Source organism: Balaenoptera acutorostrata, chromosome 11, assembly GCF_949987535.1.
Source record: "Balaenoptera acutorostrata chromosome 11, mBalAcu1.1, whole genome shotgun sequence".
Classification (NCBI taxonomy): domain Eukaryota; kingdom Metazoa; phylum Chordata; class Mammalia; order Artiodactyla; family Balaenopteridae; genus Balaenoptera; species Balaenoptera acutorostrata.
The window spans coordinates 12,605,772-12,618,540 of NC_080074.1; the positions used below are offsets into that span (position 1 = coordinate 12,605,772).

Here is a 12,769-nt window from a genome sequence, read left to right on the forward strand (position 1 = left end):
TCTCTGGGTGGTTCTGGAAGCCCCCTAGAACTTGGTCATATGGTGACCCCAAAGGGCTAATGGTCCATGGGGAGGCCTCTCCTGTCTGACCTGGCCACTCCTCCAGAGGGCCCAGGAGCCAGGGGTTTTATCCCCGCCCCCCCCCCCCCCACCCTCCACGTACTTAACCTTAAAGGCTGACTCAGTGCTGACACGCAGGGCAAGGGCACCAGGCAGGTGCAATCTGGGGAGGGAAAGGCCAGCTTTGGTTGGAGGAAGAGCCACACCTCTTCTTGGAAATACAGAAAATACACATGGTCAAGGACACGGCTTAGAAACAAACCCACTTTAATTGAGAGTGTACACAGAGATAGGGGGAAGCAGGGGTGTGACTGAGTGAGACCAGGCCACACACCTGTCCTGGCCAAGGTACCTGGTCTGCTTAGAGGGTTCAAGCTGGGGCCAGGTGTGGGCACAGAAGCAGGGTCAGAGTGGCTGCCTTGAGCAGCAGGGGCCAGGGTGGGGTGGGGGGTGTGCAGAGCTGAGGCCAGGGCACGTTTATGTCTGTGTGTTCATGTGTATGTACATGGATATACGTGGGCACAATGTACACAGAATCTACAGGAGCCCTCAAAGGCCGATTTAGGGACAGGGTCAGGGAGACAACACCTCAAATCCCTGAAGACCCCAGGGGATGAGGCAGCATCAGGAGAGGGGCACACCATGGTGCATGCTGAATGCCAGACCTAACCCTGCTTCTGCCACTCATAGGCTTGCTGTGTGACCTGGAGCAAGTTACTTACCCTCTCTGGGCCTCAGATTCACTAGATGACCACTAAGGTTCCTTGTGGCCCTGAACTTCAATAGTTTCAAGGAGGTTTAAAATATAAAATGTATTTTGTGAGAGCTGATGACAAGAGCCTTTGGTCCACGGGTTCAAATCCCACCATGCCTGGTACCCAGCACAACCCAATCCCAGGCACCAGGAAAAGGCCCACTGGGAGCTCTTCCTACCTGCCTCTCCCGGGCTCAGCTCTGGCTCCCAGCTGCTCTTCCACGCCTCCCAACAGCTGCGTGTACAGAGGCAGTAGGGCAGCAGGGGTGGGCAGCGGCCAGGCGGGGGGTGGGAAAGAGGCCAGAGCCGGGGAGGCTTGGCCTTGGGGGCGTAAAGTGCATTGCTCACCCTCTTTGTTTCCTAGCACACGGTGGACCCAGCACCCAGCAGGCGCTCAATAAATGTTTGAGGAACCAGCACAGTAGAGGACAGCCCGGTTCCAGGTGGAGCTGCGTCCTGAACTAGCCGGGAGGCGGAGCTGGGGCCTGTCACTTTGCCCTCTGAGTCTCATCCACCCGCTCTGGGAAATAGAGGCAAGAGGAGAAGCTGCCCCCGCAGGCCTGCCCCGCCTGTGTGAGTGTGAACGGTGAAGCTTGGTAGAGGGCAGCGTCCAGCTGCAGACAGGCCACAGAAACCCCATCTGGAATGGGGGACGAAGGTGTCCCCAGTGGAGGCAGTGGATCTGCACTGGGGGGGCCTTGCCAACGAGGGGTCACTAGGCTTTCACAGTACAGCAATTTCCATTCCTACTGGGAACACGACATAACAGCTGCAACAACAAAGCACAACCAGCAGACGAGAGGAAACTGGGAGAAGAGGCTGAGGAAGGCGGTCCAAGAGATGGACATGGGCCAGGCGACGTAGCCACGCCTCCTTCGAACACACAGACACCCCTGGCTCAATGTCGGGGGCAGCTGAGGGCCAAGTTGGGGGGCAGGGGATAGAGCCAGAGGGTAAGCGTTTCAGGATGGGGTGGGAGGAGACTCCCAGCTGCCTCCTAAACCAAGCTGGGTCTTCCACCAGGAGAGCGGAGCCCTCTCCCAGCTGGCTCTGGGTCTCATTTTCATCTGGGATGTTCCAGGAGTCTCCATCGGATGCAGGGGTCCTGGCCCCTCTGGCCCCTCAGGCAGGCTCTGACTTGGGTCCTGGCATAAGTTCAGATGTCACCCAACCTTGCCTCTTGTCCTGCAGGGATTCCCCTCCCAACCCACGGAGAAGCTGAAACCAAGAGGGAGTGGCGGAAAGGAGGAATCAGAGGGAAGCGGTTGAAGGCAGGAGACTGCACAGAGGCTGGTGGCTGGGGTCCTCCAGTCTGGCGCCAACGTGACTGCTGTTGGGGTCTCATGGGGGGGATGCGGGCAGCGGGCACCCGGGGCCACGCCCCCCCCACCGTAAGGCACCGCCCAAGCCCCACCCCAGCGTCCCGCCTGCTCACTGGATGGTGCATTTGTCCCGCTCGCGGGCCTGGCCCTCCCGGAGGACCTTGGCCTTGATGTATTTGAGGTCACTGTTGACGCTGGGGCGGCGGGCAAAGGGCGAGACCATGCCGTAGGCGTCCATGTCCTTGACTCGGCGCATGCAGAAGGGCCTGGGGTGGAAGGCGTCCCCGTACTGCACGGAGATCTTGCGGTGCAGTGCGGGGCTCATCTCGTGTGGTAGCTTGGCCATGCTGAAGAGCACGTAGAACATCTCGTCCACGTTGGTGTTCTTCTTGGCCGACACCTCGAAGTAGGCACAGTTCCCGTCGCCCGACACCAGCAGCTCGGCCTCGGTGGTGGGCACCTGGCGGCACAGCTCGCCGTGGTCGTTCTTGTTGCCGCAGATGACCATGGGCAGCTCCGCCACTTCCTTGGTCTTGTTCTTCAGGCAGGACTTGACCTCCAGGATCTGCTTCTGGAGGCGCTTGACCTCGTCGAAGGATTCCCGATTATCCAGACTGAACACCAGGATGAAAACGTCGCCTGTGGGGAGAGGAACCCCAGGCGGTGAGTTCACAGGTGCCTCCTGACCGCACCCCCCCACCCCTCCCTGCTCCCTGACTTGACCTTCACAGTGACTCTAGTGGGGAACTGCTATTATTCCCCCCATTTTCCAGAGCAGAAGACTGAGGCCCAGAAGGTTAAATCCCTTGTCACAGAGCTAATACGTGGCACAGCCTGGTTCAAACACAATCAATCAGCCCTACATTTCCCGGCAGGGTTGGAGACAGGGTGAGTGATTTGTGAGCTTGTGTGGACTGTGTTAGAATAATAAGAAATACAGTCTCCACAAGAGCAGGGGTCTTGCTGTTCAGCGCACATCCCCAGGGCCTGGAATAGCCCCCGAAGCATAGTTGGAACGCAGAGTGTTGGCATCAGGCAGGCCTAGGTTTACCTCTTGCCCCCTCCACTCACTGGCCATACGGCCTTCAGCGGGTCATACCGCCTCTCTAAACCTCAGTTTCCCCATCTGTCCCATGCAGGATGCTTTTGAAGGTTTGATGAGATAATGAATGGAAAGTGACATGTGCTCAGTGATCTCGGGTCTCAAAAGGACAATGAGAACAAGCACCTGCGAGAGTCGCGTGGGTTCCCCCTTGACTCCTCACGGAACATCTGTGAGGGAGATTTCATTACTTTCATGTGACAGGTGAGCCAACTGGGGCTCAGAAAGGGTGAGCAACCAGCCCAAGATCACACAGCTCAGGTGTGGCTAGGCCGAGATGTGGACCCGATTCTGTCCTCACCTGGCTGGTCCTGGCACACACAGGTGTCCTCTGATTCTTGAATAAATCACGGATGAACAAGTGAACACTAGCTTCCGAGGCCCACGCTACCCCTGCTACAACTCGCTGCATCCCTCAGCACAGGTCTTTGAAACAGGGATGATGGGGAGGTGGCAGGGGAGGCGGGGAGAGTGAGAGAGGGCTGGTGCCTCCACCCCAATTTCCACATCTCACTACAATGATCACAATCTCACACTCAAAGTACCTTTTGCACTTTGACTTAAACTCTTGAGAACCTGTGGGGAGATGTTAAGATCCCTGTTTTATAAGAAACCGAGGCTCAGAGGTGCCTGGGGCTGGCCCAAGTTCTCCAGAGGAGAATCAAGTGATGCCAGCTTCTGGTAGCACTGCTGCCTCCTTCCTCTGGACCCCCGGGGCACGCCATTTGTCCCCCCAGAATAGCACACGCCACATTCAGGATCACGTTCCAGCCAATGATGCTCTCTGGAGCAGAGGGAGATGTCGTCACGGCGCACAGTGGGTGTTCATAAAGCTGGTCCTGTGGACAGGGTGGGACGGGATGGAGGACGGTGTGGACTGTTTAGAAAGGCACTTGTAAGGCAGCGCCAGCCTGGCAACCGTTTCTGCTTAGGCTGCCAAACCCATCCCATTAAGGCTAATCCCGGGCCCCTGACGGCTCTGCAGCCTTGACATATTCAGATGGAAGGCTGTGATGCCAAACTTCAGAGACGCCTGGCTGGCAGCTGGAAGGAGAGCTGGCGGCAGAATTAATGGCTTTCAGAATTTGCTGTGTACCAGCACCAGGTTGGAAAATGAGGCACGGGCTGGTGAGTGAAAAAAGCGGGCAGCAGGCAGATGTGCTTGGAATGATATGTGCACGTAAAAATGAGACGAAAATACTCTCTGTTATGGGGACACAAATGTGAATGTCAAAGTGTTCATGGGGGGTCTGGAAGACTGATGGGGTGGCTACCTCGGGGGAGGGGGCAGGAGCCTGCGGTTGGGGGCATGGGGCAAGGGGGCTTTTTAGCCTTATCTGTATGTTTAGAGGAGGGTGTGTTTGTGTGTTATTTGTGTAATTAAAAATTAACTTTGGAAATACGCATGTGGTCCCTCTCCACATCTACTCTCTCCCTCCGTTAGCCTTATTTCTGTTGGTGGGCACCCAGTCCCCTCCCCATGGCCGGGAAAGCAGACATCCTTGCAATCTCCATCGAGTCCTGGAAATGCCCCCCACGCGATTTCCTGCAGTCCTCGCAGCCACCCTGGGAGGAAGCAAGGTTATGCCCATTGTGCAGCTGGGAAGACTGAGATCCAGACTTATGGTCACACATCTAAGCCGTCAAGTGGTAGAGCCAGGGCTGGAACCCAGGTCAGCCCAGGCTCCTTCTGCCCACACACTCCCTCTCCAAAACGTGGGGTGGGACAGTCGGAGTGTGATCTGGGTCAGATGGTCAGCAAGGACAGCCAGAAGAGGAAGCCATCTGCCCAGGGCACTCAGGGAGGAGTCTTGACTGGGCCGTGGGGAGAGGGGTGGGCATGGCTAGGGTTTCTTGGTGTAGAAGTATCTCGATTTGTGGGGTTGTTTTAGTGATGGCTGGGGGGTTACTTGCTCATTCCTTCCCTTCATCGCCGCCCAGCAATGGCAGGTGCAGGGTTTAGGAAATGGGCCTGCATAGCCCCTCGCAGGCATACTGCAAATGTAGGTTTAAGACCCATAATTCTTGAGCACTTACCTTCCAATCACCAAGCACTTTTCTTATATTAACTCATTTAAATTCTCACAAAGACCTTTGGAATGTGTGCTAATGTGATGCCAACTTACAGATGAGAAAACTGAGGCACAAAGAGATAAAGTCACTCGCTCAGAGGGACAAAACCAGGAAGCAGTGGAACCAGGATTCGGACCCAGGCAGACCAGTTTCTGGACGTGTCCTCTTAGCTACCACACAAAACTGCTTGAGTGATGAAAATCATGGCCCAGTCTCACATCTCTACCTGCCCCCTTAGTCCCCCACAATCTCCTCCCTCCCCACCACTCCCAGCCGGGCCAAGAGGCTATAGGATAGACCAGTGGTAAAGCATGAGAGCCAGACTCATTTACCAGCTGTGTTATCACCTGGAGTAACTCAACCTCTCCGGGCCTCAGTTTCTCCACTTGTAAAATGGACGCAAATACCTGTCTCCTAGGTTAGTTGTGAGGATTAAATACATACATGCCAAGCTCTAGAAACAGGCCCAGGCACACAGCTCTTGGTAAGCGTTAGCTGTTGCCATGGCCGTTACTGTGATTATTACCGAGTTCCCAGCATCCGCAGGTCCCCACCAGCCCCTCTGGCTGATCACTGCCTGGGTCCTGCCCCTGCCTCTCTGAGAGGTGGAAAAGCCCTGCAGTGTTAATAGATCAGAGCCCGACGGACTGACCCCGGGCCCTGGAGCTCTGCTGGGTCACCCCGACAGAAGGAAGGCAGCAGCCCCTCTGTTCCCTGGGGAGGTAAAGCCCCAGTGCAGAGTCTATCAGTTCCTGATCTGGAAGGCAGCGCCAGCAGCCATGAGCAATCGATCCAGAGTCAGACAGAATGGAACTGGGGACCCGGCTCCATCCTTTGCTTGGGAAGCAGCAACACCTCTCTGACCCTCACAGTGCTAAGGGGGCTCGTCGTGAGCTTCATCTCAGATAGGCAAGTGCCTTGCAAACTGTAAAGTACCGAGCACACACACTCACATACTCAAGCACCTGTGCCCACCCCGGCACCCACCTGTGAGGATGGAGAGCCTGCGCATGGCAGGGAAGGGGTGGTTGCCGGACGTGTCCAGGATGTCCAGCTGGTACATGTCACCGCGGATGTTGTAGACCTTCCGGTGGAAGTCCTCGATGGTGGGCGTGTACTGGTCCTCGAAGCGGCCGTTGAGGAAGCGAGAGACGATGGAGCTCTTGCCCACCCGCGAGGCGCCCAGCACCACCATGCGGTACGAGTTCTTGGCGGGCACGCTGAGTGTGCAGTTCCCACTGGACAAGGTCTTCATCATGGCTCGGGGCTGCGGCAGAGAGCCGGGAGCCGGCGTCAGGAGGCCCGAGGCCCGGCCTTGCAGCCCTTGCTGGAAGCCTTGGCCTCCCCTGCCGGCCACCTGTCTGGTCTCAGTTTTCTGTCTGTACAATGGGAACACTGGACTGGGGTCTCTCTAAAGGTCTTGGAGTTCTGCCTGCTCGTCCTTCTCTTGTTTCTTTCTTTCCTCCTTCATTCATCCACCCATTCACTCATTCACTCACCCTTGCATTCATTCACCCCTTATTTATTTGTTTGTTTGTTTGTTTATTTAGTTATTTATACAGCACAGGACTGCTGGAGCTTGACTCCTCGCTTTACCACTAACTTGCTACTGCTCTTGGGTAATGAGCTTAACTTCCCCGGGAGTCACTTTTCTCATCAGAACTTTCTACAGGCGCCTCTTGGGCTTGTGGGAGAGGCCGAAAGGGATCCAAGCTCCAAACCCCAGTTAAAGATAAGTAACCTCCAGGGGCTCCATCAGGCCCACCCAAGGGCCATTCACAGTCCAGCCACCCTTGTTTCCTATCTCAGCAGCTGCCAGAATCCCCCCCGGAACCCCTAGTGAGCTTGCGCTCTGCTGGCACCCACCTCCAGCCCCCAGCTCGTGCTAGCCCCTCCCCCAGAGCACCCTCTTCCCCGCATCAGGGTCTGGCTCAAATGCCACCTCCTCTCTGAAGGCTCCTCTGCCTCCTGCCAAACCCAGCAGGAAGCCGCCCACCCATCTAGAGAAGACGAGCTACAAATGGGTGCAGGCCTGCTGAAATACAGCTCCCCTCTGCCCTCAGGGGGCTGCCACACAGGGTGGTGCAGGTGGGGCACTGCACAAGGCCCCCGGCTGGGTGGGAAAGTGGGAGGCCGTCTTATTTGGTGTTCATCTGCTCAGAGAAGGCGCCTTTTCTCAATCTGCACAAAGGGCTGTGGTGCTAACTCTGACTGGTCCCCACCCCGCGATGCCCCAGGTCAGTAGCCTGGAGAGCCTCATTCATTCACCCCCTGGCACTCTCCAACATCATATATGTCTACATCTGCCGTGATGCTAAGAGACTTCAGGTGGAGACACCTCTTGTGTGTGAGTTTTCTGGCACACGACCTGTTCAGGGCGTCCTCCTTGCCTGACTGAGAACCGCCGTGCAGTAAAGCGGCTCTCAAAAAGACCTTTATAAAAGCTCTGATTGGTAGCATTTGTCAATTTCCATGAATACTCCCACCATGGCCGATGCCAAGCTACCAAGATGATCTCAATGAATGAATTGCAAAGGGACGCACACAATAAGCCGGCTCAGCCCACCACTGACCCAGGCCTGGAGCCATGACAACAATCACCAGTAACCAAGCCCTGCAGTGTGCCAAGCACTGTGCTAAGTATAGAACAATAATAACAGCTGACGTTTATTTTGCAGTTAATATATGCAGAGCGCTCCAAGTGCTGAACGTGTACTAACCTGCTTCATCCCTCAGGAACCCCAGAAGGTAGATGGTTACCCCAATTTACAGATGAGGAAACTGAAGCACAGAGAAGTTTAGTACCTTGCTCATGATCACACAGCCAGTAACTAGCCAAGGAGGGATTCGACCCCAGGCAGTCTGCCCCCTGCCATGGAGTACCCTCACCACCTCCCTATGAAGTACGTATTCCCTTCCCTGTTTCACAAATAAGGACCTGATGCTTAAAAGTCTACATGACTGGCCCATTTAGTTAATAAGGAAGCCAGGATGGTGACTCCAAGCCTACGACCTCTACATCCCCTGTGCAATTCATGCCTGAAGCCAACTTCAAATTTATCCCACAGGATTTCAGTGCCATGTACACAGCAGGTGCTCAGTAAATGATCTGTGAATGAATGAAGCAAATGGCTCTACCTTTGGAGCTCATTCAAAGCCTCCTTCTGGGGCCTTCGCCCTCCACCCACACCCTGTCTAGCTGGCCCGGGAGGCTGCAATGAGGAGGGTCTCAGTGCCCTGAGCACACCCCTGGGTGGGCAGCAGGGGAGAGAGGGCTGCAAGCCAACAGCACTGAACTTTTTTCAGTCTCCTCCTGGGCTGGGAGAGCCAGGCTGTGTGCACCTTCAACGGAGGCGGGCTGCTGGGGAAAGAGGTCCCACACCAGGATGGCCCCCTCCGCAAGTCCCTCTGCAGGGAGCTTGGATCTTGGTGGTCACCTCTGTCTACACAGAGAGGGAAGGAGGCCAGTAGCCCCCAGGGACAGTGTATCTTCTGCCCCAGCCTCTAGCCCAGAGCTCCTGGTATAGACGTGCTAACACTGGCGACTGAATGGGCCTGAGGAAGTCAGAGGGAGGAGGCATGGGGTCAGGAGAGGGCAAAGAAGGATAAAAAAAAAAAAAAATCTGTGGCTTTCCTCTCTGAGAGAAGACTGCGAGTCTTCACGTGGCCCCAGCCACGTGGGGCTCTGTGAAACGCCCAGACACCTGGCCGTCAGGTGACAGCACCTCCCACCCCCGCATTGTTCTTCCCTTCTCCTCCCCCAGAGGAGGCACTATGGGCAGCGCTGTAGGCACAGCTTCTCTCGTCCACCGCTGCCTGCTCCCTTCTCTCCATCCTCAGCCAGGCTGACCCTACAGTGAGGAGTTCAAAGGGCCCTTTGAGAATGTAGATTCCCCCCTGGAGGCCCAGAGAGTGCTTAGTGGGGGCCACTAGCAGCACAGGTACCCAAATGCAAGTTCTGTGACTCATCCCAGGGAGGCAGAAGGGCCTGGAGCAGAGATGATGGGGCCATGCTGGGAGAATGGTCAGCACAGCTGGGCAGGCCTCCATCATGCTGGGTGCTTTGCGTGCCTTATTTCAACGACTTCACAACACTCCCATGGAGAGGGGACCACCATCAACCCACTGGACCAATGGGGACACTGGAGGTTGCAGAGGCTGAGTCACTTGCCCCAGTTCACACAGATGACTAGCTAGGCCAGGATTAGAATCAGGCTGTTGGCTCCAAAATTGGGGCTCTTACCTCTATAAAAACCCACCCCTTGGCCAAAATCAATCTTTTTCAAAACAAAGTCTGACTCACTGAAGCCTCAGCTGGGGTCAGGCGGGGGGAATGACCCCAGAAGCCTATTCTAATTCCCTCTCTCTCTTGCTGCAGACAGTTGGGGTCAGGCACCCTGCCCAGTACTCCCTCAAACCTTGTCCAGCCAGCTCCCAGCAAATGCATCTGTGCGTTCACCCCATTCTTCTTCCTCAAGCCCCTCTCCCAGGGCCTGCCTGGAAGATGGAGAGGTCACAGGGGCAAGAACAGCAGGATAAGAGTCTGGCCGCATCCTCCTCCTTGTGGTACCCTGAGCCCTCCCTCCCTCCCTCCCTCCCACACACCCCAAGCCTCCTCCATTAGCACACATCCCAGCCTCTCTGGACCCATGTGCATTCACTGGCCTCCATGCCCACACTGAGGGGAGTCCTGGGGGCTTTGCAAAGCCAATCTCACCACCCTTGACAGCTCAGGGTGGTAGAGAGCAGGCAGACCAGCTCTGCCTCTCACCAGCCCAGCCACCCTGGGCAAATGACTGGACCTAGTGGGGCTGGTCACCTCTCAAATGGTAGAAACAAACCCACAGTGGCCCTCAGAGCTCAGTGAGAAGCCAAGAGGCCCACACAGCTCCTAGCACACAGCAAGCAGGTTCCTTTCTTTGTGTCACTTCCTCTTGGCAGTCAAGGGGCTGCCTGGAGCAGTCAGGTGGGGAGGGACTGGAGTGCAGGCAGAGGTCTTGGGGGACCCCATCTTGTCTCTCTGATGCCAGGGGAAGCCTGAATATGGGCTTCTGAGTTGGCTGCCCCTTCCCAGCCCGGCCTCCCACCTCCCATGAAGTCCTGGACAACACCCTTCATCATCCTCCCAGGGCCAGGGGCAAGGGGAGGAGAGAGAGCCCCGCAGAGGTACCTGGGAGCCTTCTGGCCAGCTGGTCACAGGAAACCCTTGTTGGGAAGGGGATCGCCCAGGAAACTCACTCCTTGTACCAACTCCCCCCAAAGCTCACGGAACTCTGAACAGGGAAGGCGTTCCTTAATCTTCCCTCCTCAGAGGAGGTCCTCACCAAGGCCACTACCAACTGGCCCCATCCCAGCCCCACCCTCAGCCAGGTTTGCAGGCTGCAGCTGGCTTAGGAAGGGGAGGGGCTGTGTTTGGGGCAGGGAAGTGCCTCTTCCTCTCTGAGCCTCTGTTTCCTTATATTCAAATTGGCTGTTACTCCAGATCTCTTAAATGGAAGGCTTCTAGCACCAAATCTGGCACATAGGAGAAACGCAGTAAGTCTTTGTTTCCTGGAATAAGCACCCAGCCTGACACATAGTAGGTGCTCAACTAATTTCATTTTCTCTAGATAAGTGAAGTTGCCGGATGATCATAATAGGCGCTCAATCAGTTTAACTTTCCCTAGTCCTGTAAAGCTTCACCTAACCTTCCGCTGACAAGCTTCAAACCCTTCCTCCCGGCTTCCCCGCTTCCCCAGTTCTGCTGGGGTGTCTCCCTCCTACCTGCGAGTGGCGGGCCGGGCCTCTGGCGCGGCTCGGAGGGATGCCCGCAGGCGCCTGGAGGTGCGGGGAACCGCCTTGCTCTCCGGCCGCCGAGCCTTCCAGAGTCTTTGGCGGCTCCCGGGTCACTCCGCCGGGCTCCTCCTCTGCGCGGCTCGGGGCGCCGGGCTGGGCGCAGCCGGGCGAGGGGACACGGGGAGCCGGTGCCCCATGAGTGGGTTCCGAGGGTTCGGCGGGGCCCGGGCGCTGGGCGGGCTCCGGCTCGCTGCCGCCGGCCCTGCCCTGCCCGGACCCGGGGGACTCCTGCTGAGCCAGGTGCCCGGAGGCGTGGGGACGTCCGATCCCGGGGTCCCTGCCTGGGGCTCCGGGGTTGGGGGAGAGGGCAAAAGGAGCAACTCCGGGTCCTTAGAGACTCCTGGAGGGTCCTTTGGAGGTGACTGTAGGTGCGTGCGTATGTGCGTGTCTCGGGTGGGCGAACCTATCCGACCGCCTATGCCACCTGCTCCGCCCGCCCCAAAGGGGATCGCTCGGGTGTGGGGGGGTGCCTGCCCGGCTCGGCCGCTGCCTCCTCCTCTGCCCGCAGCTGTGCGGCTCCCCCGGCGCCGAGGGACGGCTCCTTTCTCCCTGCAAGGCGACGCCAGCAGCTGAAGGAGGAGCTGGGCGCTCGGCTCCGCGCGCCTGTGGGAGGGGGCCGTAAACGCCGCCCTAACGTTTCGCAGCTCCAAGTTAGCCTCACACAGGCTCCTCCTCCCACTTCACCCCCTCCGGCCCCCAGAGGAGGTGAACTTTCTGCGGGGCCCTGGCTCTTCCCTCCTTCCCTCTCCTGGAGGCGAACGCCCCTCTTCCTCCCGCAGGGCAAGGTCAATGGTCCCTCCGAAAAGTGATCGGAGCCCAGGCTCCTGATGGCGGTCCCAGCGGCAGAAGCCCAGCTCAGGCCTGGGCGCCCTCCGCCGCCGCTGCGAGCGGTTCTCCGTGGACCCGTCGCGCGGCTAGCACTCGCTGCCTCCGCGGCCTGCAAGCAGCCTGTCCCGCCACCCGGCGCCCGCCTCTGCCTCCACTAGCCCGCTCACCCGCCTTCGCCCGGCGCCCCGCCCCCGGCACTGCGCTCGGCCAATGACGACGGGCCCCGCTGCCTGGCCCCGCCCCATAGCCCCGCCCGCGGCCGCCCTGGCACCTCAGTCTGGCGCTCCGCGTGCCCGGGCTTGTGGGGCCAGGGCGCAGGTGGGGGCGGCCGGGGGCGCGGGGAGCGCGCGGGGAGCGGAAGGCGGCGCGGGCCTCGGAGGCTGACGTCTGTGCACGCTCTCACACGCGCACCGCGCCGGCCGCAGGTGACCCGCGAGGGAACCTAGCCCCTCGCGCCCGGTCTGGCGGCAGCCCGCTCGCAAGGCTCCCGCGCCCTCCTCCTTCGCCGAAATTCCCAGGGACCCTCCCGGGCGCCCATTCTGCCCGCCCGAGCCTCTGCCTCCCTCCCGAGGTCTCCGGGCCTGCGGGACCCCGCGGGATGACACATGGGCCGCGCACGTGCGGTCAGGAGGGGCCGCGGAGTCACCCTGGCCTAAGCCCTCCTGAATGGAGGTCTGTGCGGCAAGCAGGTCTGAGGGAGCACCGTAGAGAGAGCCCTGCTGGGGACGTCCTGGGTGCCCTTGGGCAGCACCTCTCTCCCTTCCCTTCTCCTCACCTTGAACCAGGGCAGACATC

At 58.4% G+C, this 12,769-nt stretch overlaps 1 protein-coding gene across 2 annotated transcripts; it reads right to left on the reverse strand.

Annotated features, from left to right (window-relative positions):
• Nucleotides 1–327: 327 nt before the first annotated feature.
• Nucleotides 328–12,100, reverse strand: RASD2 (RASD family member 2). Of its 2 annotated transcripts, XM_007165705.2 has the most exons (3): nucleotides 11,075–12,100; nucleotides 6,299–6,578; nucleotides 328–2,775 (listed from the first exon to the last, which is right to left on the reverse strand). In XM_007165705.2, the coding sequence occupies exons 2-3, from the start codon at nucleotides 6,567–6,569 to the stop codon at nucleotides 2,246–2,248; spliced, it is 801 nt and encodes a 266-aa protein (XP_007165767.1). In that variant the 5' UTR covers nucleotides 6,570–6,578; nucleotides 11,075–12,100; the 3' UTR covers nucleotides 328–2,245. The 2 variants fall into 2 exon arrangements, with proteins under 2 accessions (XP_007165767.1, XP_057411859.1); XM_057555876.1 differs by lacking the exon at nucleotides 11,075–12,100 and having other exon boundaries at nucleotides 6,299–6,685.
• Between the last annotated feature and the right edge of the window lie 669 nt (nucleotides 12,101–12,769).

Excerpts from the sequence above, each read along its gene's own strand:
- RASD2 (XM_007165705.2), bottom strand. The coding sequence starts at position 6,569 with ATGATGAAGACCTTGTCCAGTGGGAACTGCACACTCAGCGTGCCCGCC. Across the intron at positions 2,776-6,298 it reads CAGGCTCTCCATCCTCACAG|GCGACGTTTTCATCCTGGTG; the intron begins GTGGGTGCCGGG and ends CTCTCCCCACAG.